The sequence below is a fragment of the Adiantum capillus-veneris genome, chromosome 1, assembly GCF_014529385.1.
Source record: "Adiantum capillus-veneris isolate H3 chromosome 1, ASM1452938v2, whole genome shotgun sequence".
Lineage (NCBI taxonomy): Eukaryota > Viridiplantae > Streptophyta > Polypodiopsida > Polypodiales > Pteridaceae > Adiantum > Adiantum capillus-veneris.
This window is the reverse complement of record NC_140931.1, coordinates 1,815,505-1,842,570: the sequence shown is the minus strand read 5'-3', so window position 1 is coordinate 1,842,570 and position 27,066 is coordinate 1,815,505. Positions and strand designations below refer to the sequence as shown.

At 44.7% G+C, this 27,066-nt stretch overlaps 1 protein-coding gene across 1 annotated transcript in view; it reads left to right on the top strand.

Moving 5' to 3' along the window:
- The window catches only part of LOC147464208 (sodium/hydrogen exchanger 3-like), a 71,461-nt gene that overhangs the window by 25,096 nt on the left and 19,299 nt on the right, over nt 1–27,066 (top strand). Inside the window, exons 4-11 of the mRNA XM_086513633.1 lie at nt 2,477–2,574; nt 2,661–2,720; nt 2,802–2,848; nt 2,929–3,123; nt 3,210–3,256; nt 3,880–3,946; nt 4,030–4,130; nt 4,241–4,342. Coding sequence (XP_086369759.1) covers nt 2,477–2,574; nt 2,661–2,720; nt 2,802–2,848; nt 2,929–3,123; nt 3,210–3,256; nt 3,880–3,946; nt 4,030–4,130; nt 4,241–4,342 — 717 coding nt within the window. The remainder of the gene's footprint in view (nt 1–2,476; nt 2,575–2,660; nt 2,721–2,801; nt 2,849–2,928; nt 3,124–3,209; nt 3,257–3,879; nt 3,947–4,029; nt 4,131–4,240; nt 4,343–27,066) is intronic.

Below are 27,066 nucleotides of genomic sequence, written 5' to 3'. Positions count from 1 at the left end.
CCCCCAAGGATCAACGAATAGATCTTAAGTCGTTGAAGGTACCGTCTCCAAAGCTGTAGCAGTCCAAGATAACTGCTCAAACAACCACCGGATGGTCCTGACGAGCAATGGAGTGATCGACCACGCAGTAGGCAAAAAGTCAGCCTGCTGTCTGCCCCAAAAAACGCTGCAAAGGGTGCTGAAAATGTTGCTGTAACAGAGATTTCAGCCTGCCTGTATGCCTCCGATCGGTACGTGAGCGTCATAGAGGTTGCGGGTGAGGGATCCTCGCACTTCTCAGCCGTCGGAGGGCTTAAATCAGAGAAAAAACAGCAAGTAAATAATGCCAAAAAAGTGCCGATTTTGCGTAGATACCTAACCGTGGGGATGGATCTGCAAGTACCAGGTAGTGTTGGAGACTGCTGTGGATGTCTTGGCAGCTCCCGTGTATGCAAGAGGCTTAACGTTTGCGGAAAACGTAGCAACCTCAGAAAACGCAGCAACTTCTGGAAACTCAGATCTGTTTTAGAAAACGCAAGGCTGATCTGATGCCTTGGGGTGCATTTCTTTGCAAGGAGGGGGCGCCAAGAGAGGAAAGGGAGATCGATGCCTTCAGATGCAAAAACGCAAGGCTGGTTTGCAGAAAACGCTGAAGGAGTCAAAAAACGCTAGACTGCTGCAAAAACGCTAGGGTGTTTTGCAGTTTTCCCGCGACAAAATTGTGCAGAATTGCTAGCGCTAGGCCTCGACAGTGAAACCAATGATGATTCTCCAAAAACACTGGCTGTTGTGATCCCTTGGGAGGAGAACGTGCTGATGATGATGAAGCACTAGTCCCATAAAGAGCCTGAAGCTGTTGATATCATGTGAGAGTGCGCGTGTGCGGAAGCGTGAGAGAGGAGAGAGAGAGAGAGACAGTAGACCACAAATGCTGGAGCAGGGAAGAGGGGGCGATCAGCCCCTCATGACTACTAGAACAAAAGACCCAATACACAATGACTAGATGATGGAAATGGTACCCCCCCTGGCCCCGTAAATAGGTGCCCAAGGGGAGGTCTGGAAAAATCCCCCACGACCCAACAAGAAATAAATGAAGTATGAGGGCGTCGGACACGGCGGGCGGCCGGCCCAAAAGTGGGATGCCGGACAATGCAGAGAAAATGCATATGCAAAGGGTGGCCAGCCCGGAGGGACACTAGCCGTACATGCATGCCTTAGACCGGTGAAGCAGCAGAGTAGTGTAAATCTTACATGTTTTACAGGCATAATCGAGGGCAATTACTCCTTTTTTTTGTTTGGGGGGTGGGGGCGGATGTCACAACTTGGTGAGGTGGCATGACCTGAACTGGACCTGAAGAGAAGCAGCAGCGGAGCCGACGAGACCAGTCTCCTGAGCTGGAAGAACCCAAAAACGTAGGATGTACAGGTGGCTGCTGAGATGGCACCATACAGATGCTGCTGATGTGGCATGTTTTATGCCGGGAGAGCTTTCGGATGACCATTTATTGAAAGTGTTACTTTTTGAGAGCTTTTGGACGACCAATCTGTAAAGCAGTGCCTATGTGCCTATAAATTTGTAGCTCAATGTTTGAGTGGGCTCACAGTAGCAGTTATAACTAATCCCTTGAGCAATATAAATAGAAGTACCGCAAAGGGTAGAGGCCAGTGCATTTGAGCGGGGAACTCTGCCGCATTCTGTCTCGTCTCCAATGTTCTCTTTTTCAGTGAAAGACTTTATGCTTGCTGTTTTTAGTCTATTCATGGTGGTGTTGTGTTGTTAATACCGCCTTGTCAGGTGACTCCCTTGGTTTCAACCTCTGAGCCTCCCTTTACTGCCCCATCAGCAATGCTGACATGTGAACTGCCACATCAGCATGCTGCCACATCAGCACAGGTGTATCGACAACCAGCTGTTGTTAATTCCAATTATCACCTGCTGCAAAGAGGTTGTGCAGTGTGCACATTAGATTAGTGGTCTGGTCTGGCCATGCAGGTCCTTTGAAAAGGCTCAGTAAAGTTATTGTTTTCTAGGCTTCCTAGACTAATGAAGGTACAACCTGCCCAAATGGCACAGCAAGCGGCATGTGCATGCCAGATGATTTATTGATGAAGGTTTTTGCAGAGCTAAAAGGAAAGGGGGCGCGTGGTCTTAAGACAATACACTATAGTTATGGAGGTTCATATATCTGCATTGTATTGAACTTTTGGAAATAATATATATTGACCCATTGTTACATAAGTCTTCTCTTTGCTCACCTCTTTCTTAAATGTTACTTTGCTGTGGATGAAATAAACTTAGACTTGAAGCTAAGCCAACTGGAAAATTATTTTCTTTCATGTTTCGCCGGAAATGCTCACTTGGAGTGTGGTAGTTGTTACGCGTACAATTTGCAGCTACTCTGCCTTTTGATTTTATAGGATTGAGAAGGCAAATGCTTTAGCTGGACATCTTTGTTTGGTTGTCAATTCAAACTGAGAAAATTGCCATCCTTCACAGGTTTCAGGTTAAAAAAAAGCAGTTTTTTCGCAATTTCGTTGCCATAGTGCTGTTTGGAGTAATCGGTGTGTTCATTTCTTTTGCTGTCATTGCTGGAGGTATAAGATATCATTTCGCTCGCAATCATTTATTGCTATCAATACATTGTATGCTGTAATAAAGCTGTACTTGGGTATGTTTTCAGGCTGTAGATTGATATTTCCTAAATTTAATGTAGAAGGTCTTGAAATTCGAGATTATCTGGGTAACCCCTGTTCTCTTCCCTTGCCAGTTTGATTATATTAGCTAACCTATACTTAGCAACTCAAATCTTTTCTTCTTGCAGCTCTTGGGGTGATTTTTTCAGCTACCGATTCTGTCTGTACTCTGCAGGCAAGTTTCAAATATGGAAGTGGTTTTCTTTTGAGCTCACAACACTGCTACCTTTGATTTAATAAATGTACATATGCTAGGTCCTTAGCCAAGATGACACACCACTACTTTATAGTCTGGTGTTTGGTGAAGGTGTGGTGAATGATGCTACCTCGGTTGTGCTCTTTAGAGCTGTTGAAAACATCAATTTGACAGAGATAGATGTATTCAACATTCTGGAGGTTTTTGGAGAGTTTATTTATCTCTACTTCTCCAGTACATTAATGGGCATTGCTGTAAGGAACTTTCCCTATATTGTGATGATATTCAGGCTATATCGATTTGTGTCGATTTCAGCTCATGTTGCCCCTGGTTTTTGCAGGTTGGGCTTATAAGTGCCTATGTTATCAAGAAGCTTTATTTTGGAAGGTTATGCATTCTCTAACAGTTGTCTCTTTACTTTCATAAACACATGGGTGCAATTGTGTGACACATATACACTTGCACATGCACAGGCTTGTTGCACACACGAGATACACATATGCATACAGATATACATACCCAAACGTTTGCATTTACATTTACATCATAGTGAGTAAATGTGCAAGTACATATTGTATGTGCGTGTGTCACACATATGTACATTGGTATGGTGCACCACGCGCATGCAAATGATGATACAAACTTGCTCAAACTCGTGGGTATTGATGAAGTGAGTAGGGATGTTGTGACTTGTATGCATGTCCAAGCTCAATTTGTTGGATTAATGAAACGAGGTCCTGCACAAAACTCTGGGCACTAATGATATGTGTAGTAATTTTGTATCTTTTGTCCAGCTATGAACGATGAACTAATGATTGTTCACTATACTTTGGAAAAGAAGTGAAGTTAAAATTGGAGTTTTGAAAATGAAGTGTTCAAATTTTTGTGTGAGTCATCTTGAAAAGTTGCAGTTTCCATTTAGATTATGGCAGATTTTATTCAATAGTAATTGCAATTTTGTTATGGGTGGTTTTCTTTGTTGATATGATGACTATGTTTTTGTGAAACAGGCATTCAACTGACCGGGAAATTGCCATCATGATCCTCATGGCTTATTTTTCTTACATGATTGCCGAGGCAAGTTATGGAGCATCTTATTACTAACAAGAATGCTTTCTTGTTCTTACATGCTAAGGTCATGGTGGTTGCTCCACTTACAGTTGCTGTATCTGAGTGGGATCCTCACTGTTTTTTTCTGTGGTATTGTGATGTCTCATTATACTTGGCATAATTTGACAGAGAGCTCTAAAATAACCACAAGGTGAAAAATGCATTATTGTGGTATTCTTTGACATTGAATTTTATTAAACTAAGAGCCTGATTTATAACATATGCATTTGATACCCTATTTGCTGTGCTTTCTTTGTGCAGACATACCTTTGCAACGTTGTCTTTCATTGCTGAGACATTCATATTCCTCTATGTTGGCATGGATGCCTTGGACCTAGACAAGTGGAGTAGGACAGATGTTAGGTGAGTTGAGGGCAAAACATTTCAACAGTTTTGTGCAGTTTTTGAGTTTAATATTCATGTTGCAACATGTATAAGAAAAAGATAGGAGGGTGTGCTCTGGATCTTAAATAAATTGAAGTGGCTCAATAAAAATATTCTCTTCACTGTTATAGATTAGCGAGACATCATATTGATAGCTTGGGTAGCCCCGTTGAAGGAACCCCTACTCAAGCACATCTTCTATTGGGGCCTGGATGATGCTAGCTTGACTAGTAAATAGGGGCTAGTAGTGTGATGTCCATGCCATCATGACATCAAAATGAATATCATTGCCTTGAAAACTTGGATCTCTCAGCACGTGTAAACACTTCCCAGAACTTGTGAAACGAAAACCCAAAATTTTGCAGAACGGAGAAAATCATGGTTTCTTTCCAACAGCATGCCGTCTAGAATTCTATCTAGGTCTTCACTCACTGTCACAAACGAAGCTATCAACACTTCTGAGAACATTGCTAACGAAACCCCACAATATTACAGATCTGAAAGAAATCATTGTTTTTTTTTGGTTTGCTAAAATCAGGCCTTAATGGAATGGTTTCAAAGGCGTATTTCTGTGAAGGCCGACCACGTTGACGGCTAAGATTATATTCTAATACTTTGTGCTCCACAAAAGCGGTCGGTAACATGAATGAGAGGTCCGAGGTGGCTACTTTCGGCAGATCCCACCTGAGACCATGTGCCTCTTTTCCCTTGCTTTGTCTTGTCGTGCATTCTGCAGCTGACTTCAGTTTGTGTCTGTACCAGCAAGCTGTAGAGAGTGTATCCGCTTTGACTCTACGTGCTCACATGCCAACTGACCTATTTTAAGGGGACCATGCCTGCCATCTCTGACCTTTAGAACTCCTCTGGGCCTCCTGTGATCTCTCTTTGTGCTCACACGTCAATGGATCTATTTTCAGGACACCATTGCCTACAATCTCCGAACTTGAGAACTCCTTCCCGAACTTGAGAACTCCTTCGGGCCCCCTATATGACACCCCTAGTTTGGTACTGGATGGAGCTAGCTAGTCTTTGTGCATATAGTTCCACATCCATTGGAGTTGGAGCTCATTCGTCCTGATCTCTCATACACATGAACACACACCCCCATGTCAATCTATTTTATGACGTAAGTTTACTTCAGCACTTTTGGCCTTTCTTCTGGGTACGTAGACGACACACACATGCACACCATTTTGTCTCGTAGGCTGACTTCAGCCTCTAGAGGACGTTCATGATGGCGTTTACCAACTAGACCCCTCAACACCACTTGAGGAACTCACTACTCAGCTTTCTTCCATCTTGCACACACCAGCCCTCAACAACTTCCCACACCAGCACTACACACTCTAGGACTATGCCGCAGACCCTCACCTGCTGCAAAAAAGCGGGAGTTCGAAGAAGCCTAGAAGCTAGAGTTGTATTACCCACTCATGAGTTGCAATTCAGTTGTGGCATGGCGCCTAGGCAGCCACTGATTCCAGAGCCTTTAGTGTAAGGTGTGAGCTTTGTCCTAGAGTCACTAGTTAAAGTGTGAGTCAAGGAGGTAAAAGGTGGAATTATCCCACATGTATTGGTGCAAGGCTGTAGAGCTACTTAAAGCTCATTTCGCGAATGAATAAATCAACTCTATTTTGCATTACATCTCCCTTGTTATAGCGAGCTTGCGATGGCTTAGCAACTACTCAAGATCGTGTTTATGAGTCCTAGTTAATTGATCTTGGAACCTAATTCGCTTGAGTGATAATCTAGCCAACACACACTCACTTGTGTGCATGATGTTTCTCTTTCATCCCCCTTAGCTAGCACGATCCCATTCCCATCAAGTGGTATCAAAGCTCCAAGTTATGCTAGTTAGGTTTGTTGTTACGCTTTTTTGTGTTAGATTCCCTACTCTCTATTTGCATTAGCTTAATAATCCCAATCCCTAGTCACCACTTGGGCAAGAGCACGCTCCACTAACGATTAAGTGCACTAACTCAGTCGGATTTGAGCAAGGAGATAGTCGATGGAAAGCTCTCGATGATGGCTTCATACACACACAAAATCGCAAAGCAACTGAACAATACAATGAGAGAAATGCTAATGTAAAAATGGGTTGAAAGTGAACACAAAGGATGCACACTGATTAAAAACTTGCACACATGATCAATGCTAAATGCAAGTTCCCGTTCACCTAATCATCAAAGGGTTATCGAATTTTCTCCATTAAGTGCATTATTAGCTTATGTAATCCCTGCAGTTTGAAACTCAGAGAGAGTGTGTGTGGGGCTTTTACAACATTTAATGGTCAAAGAACCTTTTAGGTGGAAGAAGAACAATTTTTTTTGGTCTAGTCCGGTGCAGTCTTACGCGTAGCACTTCCAGCTGTTCTACGCGTAGCAAGTCAAGCAGTCCTTCTACGCGTAGGAAGTCAAATATCTCCTACGTTCAAGTTTATTTCATTTTAAGCCTTAAGGTAAAATTTAAGTTTAAAGAGATTTTAAGCCTTAAGACCATTCTCTTTACGTTCAAGTTTAAAGAGATTTTAAGCCTTAAGGTAAGCTGGTTAAGTTTGCCATATTCTCAGCCCCTCACCCTAGTACCCTAGCACCCTACCCCACATTTGTGGCCCGGTTTCGATGGATCCGCCTACCGAAGGGGAAGGGCCGGGTGTAGAAGGGGAAGGGCCGGGTGTAGATAGCTACACCACCCCAAAAAAAAACAACGGCTACTTTCAAACGGAGAAACAGAGATACTGTACTATCACCAGGATCATTGCGAGTTGGGAAAACCTCCAGGATACATGATGAGCTACTGATGGAGAAGGTCTAGGTGATGCTCAAATCAGAGCTAAACTATATGAGGGATGACATCAAGAAGGAAATGCACGCGAACGCTAAGAGCTACAGGAACTCCATGTATGGAGACATGATGAGAGAACTAAGGAGAGAGATCCGGGGGATACAGAATGAGGAAATTCAGATCGTGAAAACGGAATTACGAAACCTAATCAAGGCCGAAGTAAATGTAACAGAATGCGTTATGCAAAAGAAACTCGATGAGGCAGCAGCAAGTTTTGAAGCATGGAGAACAAATATGGAAAAGCACATGGGGGAAAAAGATGCAATAATCGAGGAGCTAAAAGGAGAACTTGCGGCTTGCAAATCTGCAACTAAGGAGAAGGGAGACGACCAACCTTCGGTGCTGAAGGAGCTCGAGGACATGAAGGATCAGATGAAAGCTCTACGGGAAGGAGATGAACAGAAATAAAAAACGGCATCTTCATGGGCGGAACGTCTTGTTAAGACACAAGAAAAGGTTGATGAAGCAGAGAAATGGATTGAGGATGCGAAGAAAGGGAAGGCCCAGATGCCTGAGACCACACCTACCTCCACCATTATTAATATGACCATTGAGGAAGAGCAAAAAAGGAAGAATCGGGCTCTGCATGTGCGGGTCACAGGGGTCAAAGACAAAGAGAATGTAGATGAAGAAGTGAGGGAACTGCTACAACGCATGGGCATCACAGAGCCTACTCACACAAGTGCATGGAGAGTGGGCAAGAAAGGAATCGATGAGAAGGGAAACGTAAAGGATAGGGCACTTATTCTCCGGTTCCCGAATATAGAAATAAGGAAAGAATTTCTAACGAAGAGGCCAACTCTTAAGAAAACCGGTATTTTCCTGGGAGATGACCTTACATTGGCACAAGTGGCACACATGCAAGAGTTGATGCCAGAGATCAGGGCAGCAAGAGAAAAGGGGAAAATCGCCTTTTATAGAGGAGGGAAAGTAGTGGTTCTGGAAAAGCGCTCATCATGACGGTGCGAGACCTATGGGGCGACGCTCCGGATAGCGGCGTGGAATTGTAATGGATCATATAGGCTAGATGTAGGTGCCTTTGAAGACAGCTTTAGGGACAGAGACATAGTTTTCTACTCAGAGACACACCAGATACCGGGACAGCTTATGCCACATGTGAAGGGGTATTTATGGGAAACAGCTGGTCGACCAGACAAGAGATCTCTACGAGGTAGCCGGGGTTCAGGAGGAGTAGCAGTCTTATTTAAAGAGGAGCTGAAACCACTACTACAGATTATCAGGAAAGATGAACAAGCAAGGTATATGTGGGTGAGAATGAGAGTCGAGCCAGGTAGATTTCTATATATCGCTATATGCTACTTCCCTCCAAGCACATCAGTCTACTCCTCACCTAAAGGACAATCCCCTTTCTCCATATTGAATAATGACATATGGGAGTTCGCTAGAGATGGAGACATTGTTCTCTTAGGAGACTTTAATGCCAGAACGGCCAACTCTCAAGCAACTCTCAAGCAGTATTCTATGATACTTCCGAGGAAATGCTCAGGGAAGTGGATTTATCACAGGAGGGGCTTACTAGAAACTCACAGGATAAAGAACACACTGAATATGGGAGACATCTCATGGAGATGGCAACTACACATGGTTTGGCCATACTTAATGGTCTAGGGAATTTCCCTTTATCTGGGGGATTCGCATGCTTCCCGCACAAGTACAGTGGATTATGTCATGACTTCACCAAGCATTATTTCTAGTATCGAGGATTTTAAGGTGGCACCCAGACTGGTTGGGATTGTAGTGGATCATGCTCTCTTGACCTTATCAATCTCCTTCCAATACAATGCCTCTCAAGTACAAAGGAAGAAGACACACACAAGATATACTTTCACGCGAGAGACTGACTTAGTCTATGTAGAAAAGATCTATAATAGGATGTGGGCAGCTCAGCCAGTGTATACTGTAGAGGAGATTACTTCTCAGCTAACAGAGATACTACATGGAGCAGCACAAGAGGCATACCCACATACTCAGCCTGATCAGAAGAGAGGAAATGGGAACATGCCTCAAAACAGTTGGTACGACGAGGAATGCAGAGAGACGAGAACCCAGGTCCAGAAAGAGCTTACACTTGGGATCATCACATATAAGCAGTCTCGGATTGCTCTTCGGCGTATAGTACGTCGCAAGAAAAGGGCATTTTTAGCCAAACTGGAGAAGGATTTATATCAGCTCTTCTTGAGTCAGGACTCACATGAGGCCTGGCGTTTATTTCACGAGCACTCATCGCCTCCAACAATTACTTCTCCTGAGATTTGGGGTCAATATGTAACATCATTATATATGGTATCTGGACAACCTCCATTACCAGATCCGCTAGAGCCATGCCCTGCTACTAGTACTTTCTTTACTACCGAAATGGTGGAAAAAGCCATTGATAAGATGAAGACAAGAAGAGCATATGATCATGAGGGTGTAGTAGCAGAACATCTGATCCATGCAAGGGATCTACTTTCAGAAGTCCTTGGTCGTCTGTTTAATCGGGTCATGTGTGAAGGATTACCCGAATCTTGGAAATTATCTACTATCGTACCTATTTTCAAGTCAGGGGATCGTATGATACCTGGGAACTACCGTATCATTATGGTGGGTCACCCATTGACCCGACTGTACGCATCCATTCTGGAACAAAAATTGAGTAGATGGGCAGAGAATGAGGGTATAAGGGCAACAGGACAAGGAAGAGCAAGCGGGAGAAGGATGTATTGTTGCTTTGTGGATTTTCGGAAAGCTTTTGATACAGTACCAAGGGCCAGATTGATGCGCAGAATGCAAGAGTTAGGGGTCCCCAAAGAGATTATCTTGGGGATCATGGCCTTATACGGGTCAGTAACTGGTTATTTACGTACTCCAGAAGGGGATTCCGACATTGTTCATTCCACTGTTGGAGTAAAGCAGGGATTCTTATTGTCCCCTACTTTATTTGGTATGTATATAGATGAGGTATCAGATTACATTGATAGAGAGGGTGACAGAGGTGCTCAACTTGCAGGGTCATGGATCCCTTTGTTGTTGTATGCAGATGATATTGTAGTGATAGCAGAATCACCAGATGGAATGCAGAGGCAATTAGATGCATTACATAAATTCGCAGAAGACAGCGGATTGTTGGTGAGTGTGGGTAAAACCAAAGTTATGGTGTTTAACACCACACCGCAGTGGGTTAGGAGATCGGCACCTACATTTGCATATGGCCAGGATACAATAGAGTACACAGATGCATACACATACCTTGGTGTGGTATTTACAGGACCGAAGTTTACTCTGAAAAAAGCAGTGGATGCTAGATTGTCCAGAGCCTCTGCGGCCTTGGGAGGGTTGGAGAGGATGTGTTTACAAGTGCAGTTTCAGGAACCACGAACAAAACTTAGGCTCTTTGATACTGTGGTGGCTTCGGTTATGCTTTATGGGGTCCAGATCTGGGGACCATCTGTGGATCGGGATAATTGGAAGTCAATGGAGAGACCTTTGGTATCTATGATTTCCTGAATGGTTAGAGCCAAGGCCTGTGTACCACACACGATTATCCGAGCGGAACTAGCTGCCCCTCCGATAGAAATTGAAGCTCTTACCAGATCAGTGTCCTTTATACATGGTTTGTGGGATACAAATAATTGCCGATATACTAGATTCACCCTCGAATCCTGTTGACAATTAGCAATGAAAGGAGATACATCATGCTGGTATGCGCAACTGTCCTCGTGGTTTCAGAGACACGGGTTCAATATGGAAAGATTACCCCCCTTCCAATACTCTCTTGAGGCTCCATCACTGGCAATCACACGAACGGAGATTAATAAAATCATCCGCCAGGATCTTATACAGTTGGACACCAAGAGGACATGGGTAGACCCTACACAAGAATTGGGCACGAAGATGGCCAACTACAAAGAAAACTTCCTACAGCTATCTGAAGATGGTTTTGTGATATGCCCGAACTACATGGATACCCACCTGTCTCATGGTTTGAGATGTGCTATTGGTTAGATTCGTACATCCTCACACCAACTGGAAATTGAATTTGGCAGATTTAGGGGAATCCCACCTGAGAGGAGAATTTGCATGTTATGCGGAATGGAGCCGGAGACAGAATTACACTACATATGCCATTGCACCGTATACTATGAGATATGTGGGCGTTTCCATTGCTTATTTAAAGAAGGCTTTGTACCCCTAAATAGAGTCATGCAATACCAAGATCAAAGGTGCTTAGGCCTGTACCTACTGGAACTACATCGGCACATGGATAATCTAATGAGAAGACAAAGAGCACTACAGCCTCAGAGGCAGATCACAAATTTCTTGGGATCGAGAGAAGCAGGAATGGAAGGAGAAACAAGAGGCCAGCAGCGAGCACAAAGGAGTACCCACATTCATGCCAAAGGCACCCTCATTGACAGGGCGATCGAGCGTAAGAAATTGAGACGACCACGACCGAGATGCAGAAGCACACTTCAGCGGAGGAGACTACAGCAAAGGATTACAAGCATTCTAGCCAAACACCCAGAATGCTCCTAAGAAGTTTATCTAATACTTTGTATTTAGTTTTTCGCATTTATTTTCACACTTTCACACTTTTCAGACATTGTAACAGATTCACCACTTTTGTATCAGTTTGGTCTCATAGGTCACTCTGGCCTTTTGAAGACGTGACGTTAATACAACATTTCATTTCATTTCATTTCTCTCTCTGTCTCTCTCTATCTCTCTCTCTCTCTCTCTCTTTTAAGTCCAGAAATTTTGCAGCCAACCACAATTTTTGCAATGTATGTCACTACATCCATCATTAAGGAGGTTAATGTCATTGTGCTATTGTAAGGAGTCTAGACAGTCGCCTTTGAGAGTCTCCAAGTGCAAAGACCGCTCCAAGGTAGCATGGGAAAATTTCAAATTCACTTCGAGGGGAGGGAAAATCGGCAATAGCATCATTAGCATCCGCATTAGCAGCTCTTTACATTAGTATTTTTGCATTGCATTTGTTTTTTGAATAAAGCCTTATTGCACAACAAAAGGAGGAAAGAAGCACTTATTTGAGTGTAGGACACGAAGACAAAGACCATGAATTAGTCGAAGACAAAGCTTTGAAGAAGACGAAGGTGCTCTTGGATTAGAGTGAATCAGACGTTTTTCAGGATTTGGCTCTTGGATTAGAGCATTTTTTTGCTCTTGGATTGGAGTGATATGATGTTTGTCTCTTGAATTGGGGATGTATGTTGCTTGTGCTCTTGTGGATTGGAGTGTTGTCTTTCTTCATCAAGTTGTAGCCCAAAGTTCAAGGGGAGGATTACTCTTGTATTGAAATCCTTAGTGGAGACCATGTGTCATCCTTAGTGGGTAAAGAACCTTCATTGTATCTTCCTAGTCCAAACCTCAAGGGAAGGATTGTAAGGTGTGAGCTTTGTCCTAGAGTAATTAGTTAAGAGTGTGAGTCAAGGAGGTAAAAGGTGGAATTATCCCACATGTATTGGTGCAAGGATGTAGAGCTACTTAAAGCTCATTTCGTGAATAAATAAATCAACTCTATTTTGCATTACATCTCCCTTGTTTAGGGTGAGCTTGTGATGACTTAGCAACTACTCAAGATCGTGTTTATGAGTCCAAGCTAATTGATCTTGGAACCTAATTCTCTTGAGTGATAATCTAGCCAACACACACTTGTGTGCATGATGTTTCTCTTTATGTGCTCTTGACTAGAGTCTAGTCCTTCTCTCTCTTTTGTTCTCTTGACTCTCGAAGTCACGGCCGCACCTATCGCGCATCGGTAAATATATTAGGTTTTGTATCTTTTCATATATTTATGGCTTGTTACCTCTCTACTCATGTACTTGTTGACCGGAAATGTTTTTAATCGTTTTTAAGAGTTTTTAAAAAACACAATGTATTTATCAAAACCATACAATATAAATTGAAATACATTGTATTTGCCCGTACGAAATTGTACCGTACTTTACTGTACGACTGTACTTTGCAACCCCTGAGATTTATCTTTCTGTGTCTTTCTTCAAGCTGATAACCTTGGAGAACCAGTTTGAACGCCATACCATTGGACTGCCATTATTTCTATAGGAATACTATTTGTCCAAGCAAGTTTTGACTATCTAGGAGCTTATGGACCATGTTGCGGTCGGCTACAAATTTATGAAAGGAAGATTGGAATTTGTCACGGAAGATCAACCAATGAATACCATGAATCCTCGACAACAACGTACAAATTCTAGGGATTCTCGCAAGAATTCAACTCAACCCGCAAGACCTTGCTTGACACTTCTCCAACGAGAAACTCTACAACGAGAAGTCCGTTGCTTCAAATGTTTCCAAAATGGGACACCTTCTATGTATGCCCAAATAGAGGGGATAAAACTCGAGAGCAATTGCTTGCCAAGAAAGACAAATCTGCAGTAGGACTTGTTCCTGATATTTATGGCTTCTTTGTTTTCGATGTTTCCAAAGAATTATGTAGAGCCTATGGACAGATATGTGGCCTTAAGACACTTATCTTCTTTGAACCAGGAGCCACCGAAAATTTCATGTAATAGACTTGGACACCCCAAGACAAAGATCTACAACAACACAAGTGAGAAAATTGAAAACAACTGAAATGAACTTAAACAAGGAGAGAGAAAGAGAAAAAGAGAGTCGACTGGAAGCGGCGGAATTCTGCTTCCAGATGCACTTGACACTAGCCCCAAAGACAGGCACCCCTTCTCCGTATTTCTTCATTCGTATGCTTTTGAAGGTACAATGTCCGAGGGTCCTTTCTCTATAGTGCTTCCAAGCTGATCTGCCTGAGAGAGAGCCCTAATTCTGCTTATAAATGTTTAATAGATGGCCTCTGGCTCAAAAGCAACTCATATGAAAAGTCGGGCTTCCTAAAAGCTAGCACCCTCTGTCCCTAGCGCAAAACGCCAGCCTTTTCGTGTACGCATTGCCACGTCGGCGCTTTTTTTACGAATTTCAAAGAGGTCTGTATAGTTTTCCACGTCCGCATCTCTACTCAAATTAACCGTACTTTTATTTATGAGGTTTTAGGCCCCTCAGCCAACTTTGGTAACCCCTTTTGGCGTGTCGGCCAGAATCTGCAAGTTGGAAGCCACGCCATGGCACAAACTTGATATACCCCCTTCTTGGACAAAAACTAGCTCAGTAGACACCGACTCTAAGTACTGATGTACTAGACTGCACAAAGACATTAGTCACATCACATTCACATCATTATCCCCGTCAAGATCTCAAATGAGAATTAGGATCGTTGTAACTTATTTAGTAACCACAGTCGGTTACTAAACCTGCTAATTTTGTAACTTATTCAACCTGCTAATTTATTGGTAACTTTCGGAATAGTCGGTGCTAAACCAAAAGCCTCAAGGTAAAGCTCTAATACGTGAGGAGAATCTGCTAAGTCGTCCTCCATCCACTCAACATCAAGAGCCGGATAATTCTTGAACTTGATGTCACAGGACTTGGGCACCCCAAGCAGGGAATCAGACACAGCACACGAGAGAATTACTTAAAATATTTCACAACTTTAAAATCACAATTCAATTTGTTCGACACGGCCCGACGGAGTTCCATGCCCAGAGAAATTGGCCCCAAAGACTGGTGCCCCTTTCGGTATTTCTTTTATATTAATGCTTGATCAAAGTACAACTCCGGCGGGTCCTCGACTCTCAGACTCTATGTCTAGATACTCTGAAGAGTGAGGCCCTTGGGCTCCTTTTATTCTTACAAGGGATGCCAAAAGCAGAGCCCTAAAAGCAATTAAACTCAAAAGCAAACTAGTCCAAAAGCTTCCAACTCAAAAGCAAAAAGTCCCACGAGCAAGTGGTCCTCAAAAATTGCCAAAAAAGCACAAGCGCAAATTGCGGAAACGTACAAGCTGCCATGTCATCAGCCAACGCAAAAAGCAGGATTCCGTACAATTTGCCACGTCAGCTTGCCAGTGCGTTTTGCGGGGGTCCGTACTGCTGCCACGTGGCATTTTTGCCGCTGGGTCATTGTGTGTGTGTGTGTGTGTGTGTGTGTGTGTGTCCACGCAGGGTTGCCACGTCATCATTTTGTGACACTTGATCAAATATTTACGGACCAGCTTACCTTTTGCTTTCCCTTCCTTGTTTGCTAGTACTTGTTTTGGAATGAGAATCTCTTTCGTCTCTTCCACTTGTGATTGCTCGCCTGCCTCCCTATCCATTAATACTTCATGCCACGTGCACATCTAATTCTATGTGTACGTGGACCAGATGTTCCTACCTCTAGGGTTTAGGAAGCCTAGTAAGTATTCTGACAACCTTGTGAGCCTGTGTGCAGGCTGTGGATGTCCAGGCACTTAGAGTAGCTGCATACCCTCTGATTGCACAACCTAAAGCATGAGCATTACCAACCAGTACCCACAGCATGAGCATTATCACCCGCATGAACCAATTTCTTAACTGCACATGAACCACCCCTTAGCACTTAATGTTCTAAGTGACATTCACTTGATAAATTAAAAGGGAAAATCGTGGAAGTTTCCTAAAAGCTGCTTGACCCAGCAAATGGGGAGTATAAAGGGAGGCCTAGTGCTTGAAGAAGGGGCAGAAAGCAAGAAAAGAGCTCTAGGCACAAGTCAGCAGTGCAACAAGGGGGCCTTCTCCAATGTTTTCTCAGCAGAGCAGCAAGCGTTTGGACACCAGCTTCAGCGTTTTCAGTTTCAGCACTTAGCCTCGCGAGATCCTTCAACACCCGTTTTTGGCAGAGCCTCGCTGGAGTACTCGTCACGACCCAGTTCAACCTGGCGTTTTCAGTTTCCAGCAATCACAGCTAGCATTTTGCTATTTCAGCCCAGATCTGCCAGCGTTCGCTGTTTTCAGCCCTTAGCGCCTCATCGAATCCGATCCGATCTAGTTGCAGATCTTTGTCGCAAGTCCCAGCGTTTTGCAGTTCCATCACCGATCAGCCAGCGTTTACATTCAGCCCATGCTCGTCTCGAAGGTTGCAGATCAGCCCCGTGGCGGTACGTCAGTTGCAAATCCATAGCATTTTCAGATTTCAGCCTTAGCACTGTCGTCGTCATCGTCATCTGTCGTCATCGACATAGCCTCATCTAGCATCATAACATCAATACCATTGTACCAGACTTTGTGCAATCTAAAGCAAATACCTAGCAATAGAGAGGGGGGCCCTTGGAGGGGGGTTTGGGACCCCATCTGGTGTCGTCTCCTCTCTCTCTCTCTCTCTCTCTCTCTCTCTCTCTCTCTAGCACTCTCTTGCACACTCACTCACAATTTGCATTCCACTCGTGTTTTGTAATGATAGACGTTGGCATGTATGCATAAAGGCATTGTCTGCTGCAGGATTAGATTGAGTTTTGCAGGTCTAATTGCGGGCGATTACTCTTCTCTCAAGAGGGGGGTATGTTACAAGTTAGTGACGTGGTATTAGATGGGTTAGGGTTTTTAACCCTAAACCCCCAACTTGCAGAATATGACTAAGGGACCTAAAACCTAAAGAGAAAGAAACCATAAAAATTGCGTAAGAAGCTGATTGGCGGAAGGTTGACGGCGTGGCATGCTATACAAAATTCTACGTTTTGCGTTGGCTATTTCTACTACCAGTTTTTGGACGCAGATAGCTTTTTAGGAGGAATGCTTTTGGGAGGCCAAGGGCCCTCAAATATGAACTTGGGGGTCTCACTGTGGCATTCCAAATTTCGAGGAGTAGAGAAGCCCTGATGCTCTTAACTTGTTGAAGCAATATAAAGCAATACCGAGAGGGGCGCCAAGGTTTTGGGGCGAGTGCACTCCGGCAATCTAACTCGCCACTTCACGTCTCTCGCATGGATTTTGTGTGTGTGTGTGTGTGTGTGTGTGTGTGATTGGTTTTAGGGTTAGCGTTTTGTGTCGAGGTCATAGATGCATTTGATCCATGCGTTCGTTTGGCGAGTCACAGATTCACTCTCCCTAGGAAGGTAGTCCATACCAATCTCTTAGTCAAAGCTAGAATCTTCTGTGTCATGAACAGCTCTCTCTATGTGGGATTTGCATCCGTGATCATCTGCGTGGCACTAGGACATCTGAGTGACCTTCGGGTCGTGGGCTAACTTGACCGAGAGAAAAGATAAGCTGTTTTGCAGGTGTAATTGAGGACGATTACTCTTTTTTAAAAGAGGGATATGTGACAAGTTGATGCTGTGGCAGATTCTACGGAATTTTCGCAATTTCTGTTGGTTGCTGACTGTCACGTGCACATCTAACCCTATGTGTGTGGACAAGATGTTCCTACTTCTAGGGTTTAAGAAGCATAGGAAGTGTTTTGGCACCTTTGTGAGCCTGTGCATAAGCCGTGCATGTCCTGGCACTTAGAGTAGCTGCATATCCTCTGATTGCACAACCTAGGATCATTAGTATCATGATACAATACCAAGCATGAGTATTTTTTAGAGCATTGAACCCTTTTTGCCATAGTACACATTTTTCACTTATTTTTTAAATAGTGACTTTTGTTGGAAAAGTAGGTAGGGCAAATTGCTAAGGAATTATAAAAGAAACCTAGTGGGCACTCAGTGGAGGTAGAAGACAGAAGAGAGGCTCAGTGCACAAGTGCAGAGTGCAAACAGATAGCTTGCCTAGCGTTTTCTGTCACGGGGACGTGGCAATTGTTAACTATGTCACGAGGACATGGCAAAGTATGTTGTTTTCTTTCCAAGGGGTTTTATTTTATTTTTGAGACCCTCTTCTTGAAGTAGGAAACGGTCGGACATTGTATGGCCAATGTGAACGGTAGTTTCACCCGCAGATGGGTAGTGGTCGGCATTGGAATTCGTATGGTAAGAGGATGTCTAAGCTCAGAGCAAGATCATATAGGTCCCCCCGTCGCACTTAGCAAGTTGGTGGATACTAGGAAGTGAACTCAATAAAGGCCTAAAGTCAAGGTGTGACTGCCAATAGAAAGTATCCTACAATTGGGCCGCATTGCACTTTTGGATGCGGTCCCAATGAGGATAGATGGTCAGATGACCACAGGGAGCCCAACGGAATCATCTCCTAAAATTTAGGGAACTGCTATTTTGGGCCACGAAACGTGTTCACGTCATTACCTCCGGTATGACTAGGGGAACATTTTACAACTCTGCCGCGAAGTCAACTGGGCGACCAGTTGGGAGATTTTTAAGTGGCGAACCCGAAACGGGAAAATGCTTGTAAATGCGCCAAGTGGCACATTTCTGTGCACTTGCCCCACAAAGGAAAAGTTGGTGCTGAAATTTAAGCTGGGAGGAGGCTCTTTTTGCAAACTGTCACAAGTTAAGAGCTATGGAGTGCTTCCTTTCCCCCTTATGTACAGTGCGGTGCCAGGAGTGATGCCCTGCACGCTACGCACTGCTCTCTCTCTCCCCTACGAGCAGTATGTTATGCCTCACTAGTGGGCTTTTCATTTGACCAATGTACAATTATGTGGGTTCATGCGCGATTGCCGAGGCAAGAGCCTCTTGCACAGGTACTGGATTAGCTAGTGGCTAATCCCCCGTAGGTACAGGTGAATTCGGAGAGGTTTCACGTCAGAAATCTCGTCCGATTCAAAGGGCAAGTAGCCCTACATGTGCGGGAGCTCAAGGTCTTGCTACAGATGCGACCGGCACGCGAAACGGAGCCCAAAACAGGGAATTACAGCCTGCTGTGTATTTTTGCAGGTTTAGGGTTTCGGCCCTAAATGGACGCTAATACCCCCAGGAGGTTCAAGGACGTGAGGGGAGCGCTGTACGGGTGAATTGGCGCATTTTTGGGGCAGAAAACAGAGAATTCAGCGTGCTGCAGATTCTCGCCAGGTTTTGCAAAGTGTCCGTATGCGTCGGGAAAGTCACCTATTGCGTGGGGATACTGACCGTGAAGCGTCCTAGTATAGTTATGTTGCCGAAATCGGGCCAGAACAGGTGTTTCTTAGCCTAGATTGTGCGGGGCAGCTTGTAGGAGATCACAGGTTTTATTCCCACTGTTAAAGAATAAAGAAATACCGAAAGGGGCGCCAATTTTGGGGCCTACAGGTTGTCGGCGTCTGCTCGGGGCATTCTAGCTTCCGAGCCATGTGTGTATTCAAGTGTTAATTTCCCGTTACAGGTTACCTTTGCAAAGTACTCTGTGTGTGTCTAAAGTAAAGAATTTCGGGTGAAAGCCAACGCCTACCGCCCCACGGGCCGGTTTTATGGTTTGATTGCCGGGATATCAATCACTTTTTCCTTTAAGAGTGAGCCTCAATTGTTTTGGGTATAGACACAGACTACAGGAACGCGGGATTACGCTATGTCCAACAAGGGGAAGGGCATTATGGAAGAGGGTTCCTCTTTAAAGGACATGCAGGAGATCCCTATGGTTTTCGAGATTGGTGAGAGCTCACGGCCACGTCAGTCTGTACCTCCTGTCAACGTGAATGTCCCTCCAGTAGTACATGGCTTTATGACTGGGCAACTTGAGGATGATGCGTTCAAGACTCAATTAGTTGCCACGGTGAATGTCTTTTCGCAGCTGGTGCAGAATCCAAGGTTTATGGAGTTTTTGCAAGCGTCACCAGTGCAACAACAAAATAGGCAGCCTACGCCGCGTAGGGAGCTTGTTGATGCTCAAGCCCAGGTACTTCATGCGGCTCAGGAGGAGGGAACACTCGCATGTTGCGGAGTGAGGGGCTCCAAAACAGGTTCCTCCCGTGCTTGAACAGGTGGCTAGAAGGCCTATTCCATAGGTTATGCCAGTTCAGCCCACCACCTTTCAGAGCTAGCATGCTGTCTTGAATGGACAGGGAACTGGATACCAGGCTATGCACTCAGTTTTTCCACCACCCACGGTACATCCTGGGTATTTCGGGGGTGGATTAGTGTTCCAAAGTATGGCTGGTTATGTGCCTGGAAGTCAGCCGTACCTGCCAGGAACAGTGTTCGGGGGTATGCAAGGCATCATGCCAAACCCCATGTATGGTAGTATCGGCATGCAGCAAGGTTTTCACTGCAACCAGGGCCAGTTTGGGGTGCCACAGGGACATTTTGGCATGGCTGGTTTTTCTGGACAGCAGCCAGATATCGCACCTCTGATGCAAAATGTGAATGGCCAAGATGTGCCGATCATGCCTACTACAGTGCCCATGTTGCAGACCATCCCTTATGACAACTTGGGGGCATAGAGAAGCCGAAGGCTTACAAAGAAGGTGGTGCAGCTGTAAAGTTCAGTCCCTTCAGTGGTTTCGAGGATAAGACGAAGGCTCTTACCTTCCTCCAGCAGTTTGATACAGCATATGCACGAGGGAATTTTACAAAGGCCTCGAAAGTCAGGAAAGCTACCACTTTCTTAAAGGACAATGCGCTTACATGGTGGACGACATTGTTAATGCAAGGACAGGCACCCGCCACTTGGGTTTACTTCAAGCAAATGTTTGCATCTGCTTGGCTGTCAAATGAATTTGAAGCCGACGTCATGACAGATTGGCACCAGCTTACTTCAGCTTCGTGCAAGAGCTTGCTGGAATACAATAGGAGGTTTTGTAAAGCGTTATTCTCAGTGACCTCCTAGAGATTTGTGCCATTGATAGAGCAGATAGAGAAGTACTGTTGTGGGTTGCCTAAAGGACTACGAGATTACTGTACAAAGAACAGAGTGGCTACCCTCACTCAGCTTATGGAAGTTGCGAACATTGGTCTTGCCTTGTTGAAAGGAGAGGACAGTGGATTTCCGAGCAGCGACAAAGGAGGGCAGCAAAAGAAAAATTCAGCGAAGAAGCCCTTTGTGAAAACGGCTCCTGATGCGTCATAGGGGTCAGAAAAGGCCACCAAAGATAAGGATTCAGCCAGGACTTCTGGAGCGCAGGAAAAGAAACAGGAAAGGAAGCCTTTTGTGCGCAAGTCGCTCGAGGAAAAGAAGGTCCTAATGGCTGAGAACAAATGCTTTATATGCGAGCAGCCTGGTCACTTTTCTATCAATTGTCCACAAAGGAAAAGGCCAGCTGACTCAGAGGATAAAGAAGACCAGAAAGGCAAGAAGCCTAAACCCACGACAGGTTTAGTGCCAGACATGGTGGGTGACAGGCCCAGCACAGATGCCAGTGAGTTATGCAGGGCATGGAGTAAAGTTAGGGATCAGATGGCACTCATCTTCTTTGATCCAGGTGCCATAGCCAACTTTATCTCACCAGAGTTAGCTATGAAGCTGGGCATCAGAGCTGAAGAAATGGGGTATATAGCAGAGGCAGGGTTGACATGTCCTGGTTACTCAGAGTGTGTTACTCCCATCATTGGAAAACTGCATCCGCATATTTAGTCGTATGTGGACACAGAAGAGTTTTACATCATGCCGCTGGAAGGTTGTGACGCCTTGTTGGGGACCCCGTGGATGTTCTGAGTGCATGGAGTCTTGGATGCCTACAACAAAAAGATCACTGTATAGCATAGGGGCAAAACTCACATCTTGGATATAAAGCTTAAAGGAGAGTCAGTCCCTATTGTATCTGCTTTTGCTATCACTTCTGTAATAAAGAATCATCTTTCTGTGTACTTGATTTTTGCACGTGATGTCTCAGATAGTGATCTGTCAAATTTATCTGTGTTAGATAAAGAAAGGTCAGCATTTTTGCAAAAGCTTAGTGACTGTTTTTTTGATTCATTACCGTCGCAATTGCCACCAGAGACACCTGAGGACCATCGGATAGATTTGGTGCTAGGGTGTAGCCCACCAAATAGACCTTCCTACAAGGTTAGTGTGGCGTAGCAGAAAGAGATTATGGGCCAGGTTGAGGAGTTATTAGAGAAGGGGATAGTTCTTCACCCTTTTGCTCCGTTGTGCTCCTAGTGCAGAAGAAGGATGGCTCATGGCGCATGTGTATTGATTACCATGCGTTGGATAAGAATACCATCAAGAATAGGTTTCCTATTCCTAGAATTGATGATATTCTTGATCGTTTAGAGGGTGCTGCATTTTTCAGCAAGATAGACCTTAAGAGTGGGTACCATCAGATTCGTATAAAGCCAGAGGATGTGCACAAGACTGCGTTTAGGACGACATTTGGTCTTTATGAGTTTCTAGTGATGCCGTTTGGGCTAACAAATGCTCCTGCCACGTTCAACAGAATGATGGACCGGATTTTCGGCTCGCATCAATAGTTTGTTGGGACGTTCTTCGATGACATGATAGTGTATTCGAAGAATGAAGAGGAGCATAGGCGTCACTTGACCATTGTGTTCAAAGAGCTGTGCAGTCACAGGTTACTTGTCAATCCTAAGAAAAGTGAATTCGTCCTCCAAGAGATCCACTTTCTTGGCCACATAGTCTCAAAGGATGGTGTTAGAATGGATCCCGCAAAGGTCGAAGCTATCAAGACATGGCCAGACTTGAAGACTGTGCACGATGTGCGAAGCTTCTTGGGATTGTGTTCCTACTATAGAAGGTTTATCAAAAATTTTGTAGAGATAGCATCGCCTCTTCACGCTTTGCAAAAGAAAGAGGTCACTTTCAGATGGACCCAGAAAGAGATTTCAGCTTTTAGTCTCTTAAAGGAAAAGTTGACTTCAGATCCAGTTATTGTTTTGCTAGATCTCAGGAAGTCATTTGTGGTCCAGTGTGACGCGTGTGGCAGTAGCATCGGAGCAGTGCTAATGCAAGATGGACGGGTAGTAGCTTATGAAAGCTGAATTTTGCAAGGGCCAAAGAGGACTATGCAAGTCTATGAGAAAGAGCTCTTGGCCGTGATTCATGCGCTTTCTAGCTGGAAGCACTACCTCTTAGGTGCTGATTTTGTTGTCCAAACAGATCATCAGACCTTGCGATACTTCTTGACACAGTCAAAGTTATCCGAAAAGCATATGCGATGGGCAAACATTCTTTCCATGTTCCACTTCCAGATTATGCATGTGGAAGGCAAGAAGAATGTTGTGGCTGATGCCTTATCAAGAAAGCCACAAATTTCAGCTGTGTCAATTTCTTATCATCATGAGTTAGATGACATGAAGGAACAGTATACTGTTGATGAAGATTTTGCAAGGATCTTTGAACAGATACAAGAGGGGCAACATCACGAGCACTACCTCCTCAGAGATGGTTTTATGATGATGCATGGCAGACTTTGTGTCACTAGGCCACTGCGACATAAGGTCATGGAAGAGAGTCATGTCCCACCGTATGCAGGGCATCGTGGCATTGATGCAACAGTTAAAGCGGTAGAGACATTCTTCTATTGGCCTACCTTGAGGAGAGATGTGGATGCCTTTGTGCGAGCATGCATAGTTTGCCAAAAGATCAAATTTGACAGGCAAAAGGCACCAGGGTTGTTACAACCGCTGCCGATTCTGGATAAGCCATGGGAAAGCATTGCTATGGACTTTATCTTTGATCTTCCAAGAACGCCAACAGGGAATGATGGTATATGGACCATTATCTGCAGGTTCAGCAAGTAGGCCCATTTTATCCCTGTCAGGAAGAAGATAAAATCTGATCAGATGGCACGCTTGTTCATGTACAATGTGTTTAAGTACCATGATATGCCACAATCGATTATCAGTGATTGTGATCCTTGCATGACCAGTTTGTTATGGAGAGGATTGTTTGAGAACATGGGCACTACGCTCAAGTTCTCGTCTTCGTTTCATCCACAAACTGATGGACAGTCAGAAGAGGCTAATTCTACTGTCTTAGATCTGTTGAAATGCTATGTGTCAGATAATAAGGGCAAGTGGGAACGGTATTTGCCTATGCTTGAGTATGCGTACAATAATACGGTGCATTCGTCTACTGGCAAAGCACCTTTTGAGATTGTTGAAGGCGGCAAAAAGGTTCCTCCCATTTTGCATACAACGGACAAGATCTTTGAGGCAGATCGATATGTTGAGAACATGGATGAGATGTATAAGAACATCAAAGTTGCCTTGGAGAAGACTCAGGCAAAGCAGATAAAGGTTGCTGATCGTCATTGTCGTGAATTGCTATTATCACCTGGTGATTGGGTTCTTTTAAGGTTCGAAAAGGCAAGGTTAAAGAAGATGGAAGGGCAAGGAACGGCTATTTCCTAAGCTCAGCATGCGTTACTATGGGCCTTTTCAAGTGCTTAACAAGATCAGCGATGTGGCTTACAGGTTGAAATTGCCTGATGCGTGGAAGATTCATAATGCGTTTCACGTGAGTCTTCTAAGACCCTTCGTGGGTGATGTTCCAGAAGATATGCCAGACGAGGATCAGCCAGAAGTTGAGGAACTTGATGAGATCCTGGTACCTGAGCAAGTTTTGGCACATAAGGACAGAAAAGTTAAAGGACAGGTTGCAAGACGCTATTTGGTGAAGTTGAAGAACTATCCACCTATGGATGCAAAGTGGATGGAAGAGCATGAACTGTCAGAGTCACCAAATGTATTGCAGCTTTACCTTGAAGCCTTTGGGTTACAGCCTACTTATGCCCCAACCCAACGTGTGCAAAGGAGGGGTAATGATAGAGTTAGTACATCAAATGTACATATGAATTTAGTGTAATAGATGGAAATGACAAAAGTATGAAGGCCTCATTAAGTCATTTATATCTATGTGTTATGACTTTTCTTGCGGATACATGCGATGATAAAAGAGTGTTAATAGCACAAGATCATCAGTGGCGTGTATATATGGTATGCAATCGAGGACGTTTGCGATTTCAAGAGGGGGGTATGTCACGGGGACGTGGCAACTGTTAACTATGTCACGAGGACGTGGCAACTGCTAATTTTAGTTGTTGTTTTCTTTCCAAGGGATTTTGTTTTATTTTTGAGACCCTCTTCTTGAAGTAGCAAACGGTCGGACATTGTATGGCCAATGTGAACGGTAGTTTCACCCGCAGATGGGTAGTGGTCGGCACTGGAATTCGTATGGTAAGAGGATGTCTAGGCTCAGAGCAAGATCATATAGGTCCCCCCGTCGCACTTAACAAGTTGGTGGATACTAGGAAGTGAACTCAATAAAGGCCTAAAGTCAAGGTGTGACTGCCAACAGAAAGTATCCTACAGTTGGGACACATTGCACTTTTGGATGCGGTCTTAATGAGGATAGATGGTCAGATGACCATAGGGAGCCCAACGGAATCATCTCCTAAAATTTAGGGAACTGCTATTTTGGGCCACGAAATGTGTTCGCGTCATTACCTCCGGTATGACTAGGGGAACATTTTACAACTCTGCCGCGAAGTCAACTGGGCGATCAGTTGGGAGATTTTTAAGCGGCGAACCAGAAACAGGAAAATGCTTGTAAATGCGCCAAGTGGCACATTTCTGTGCACTTGCCTCACAAAGGAAAAGTTGGCGCTGAAATTTAAGCTGGGAGGAGGCTCTTTTTGCAAACTGTCACAAGGTAAGAGCTATGGAGTGCTTCCTTTCTCCCTTATGTACAGTGCGGTGCCAGGAGTGATGCCCTGCACGCTACGCACTTCTCTCTCTCTCCCCTACGAGCAGTATGTTATGCCCCACTAGTGGGCTTTTCATTTGACCAATGTACAGTTATGTGGGTTCATGCGCGATTGCCGAGGCAAGAGCCTCTTGCACAGGTATTGGATTAGCTAGCGGCTAATCCCCCGCAGGTACAGGTGAATTCGGAGAGGTTTCACGTCAGAAATCTCGTCCGATTCAAAGGGCTAGTAGCCCTACATGTGCGGGAGCTCAAGGTCTTGCTACAGATGCGACCGGCACGCGAAACGGAGCCCAAAACAGGGAATTACAGCCTGCTGTGTATTTTTGCAGGTTTAGGGTTTCGGCCCTAAATGGACCCTAATACCCCCAGGAGGTTCAAGGACGCGAGGGGAGCGCTGTACGGGTGAATTGGCGCATTTTCGGGGCAGAAACAGAGAATTCAGCGTGCTGCAGATTCTCGCCAGGTTTTGCAAAGTGTCCGTATGCGTCGGGAAAGTCACCTATTGCGTGGGGATACTGACCGTGAAGCGTCCTAGTATAGTTATGTTGCCGAAATCGGGCCAGAATAGGTGTTTCTTAGCCTAGATTGTGCGGGGCAGCTTGTAGGAGATCACAGGTTTTATTCCCACTGTTAAAGAATAAAGAAATACCGAAAGGGGTGCCAATTTTGGGGCCTAACAGGTTGTCGGCGTCTGCTCAGGGCATTCTAGCTTCCGAGCCATGTGTGTATTCAAGTGTTAATTTCCCGTTACAGGTTACCTTTGCAAAGTACTCTGTGTGTGTCTAAAGTAAAGAATTTCGGGTGAAAGCCAACGCCTACTGCCCCACGGGCCGGTTTCATTTTCTCAGCAGATCAGCCTAACGTTTGCAAATTCAGCCAACATTTTCAGTTTTCAGCCCTTAGCCTCGCGAGAACTCGCTCCCATCCGGTTGCAGATCCTAGCCAGTTTTCCCGTCGACCCAGATCAGCCTAGCGTTTTCAGACTCAGCAGATCAGACTCGCGCTTTCAGAATTCAGCAGATCAGCCTGGCGTTTTCAGATTTCAGCCAGATCAACCAGCGTTTTTGCATTTCAGCCCTAGTCCGGTAAAGCAGTTGCATATTCAGACCGCAGTACCGCCATAGCAGCAGATCCCCAGTAGAGCATCTAGCGTTTCCAGTTTTCAGTTTTCAGCCTTGACGTCGTCGTCATCAACACCATCGTCGTCGTCGACATCGTCATCGTCATCATAGTCCCTATCTTGACGACAACACCTTCGTCGCAGATCTCGGACTTCACGACGACACCTTCGTTGTCATCGTCGTAGTCTCCATCGTTGTCATCGACATAGTCATTATCAAGTACCACACTATCTAGAAGCATTGTACGAGACTTTGTGCTATCTAAAGCAAATACCTCTGTAGCAATAGAGAGGGGGGCGCTTGGAGGGAGGTTTGGGACCCCATCTGGTGTCGTCTGTTCTCTCTCTCTCTCTCT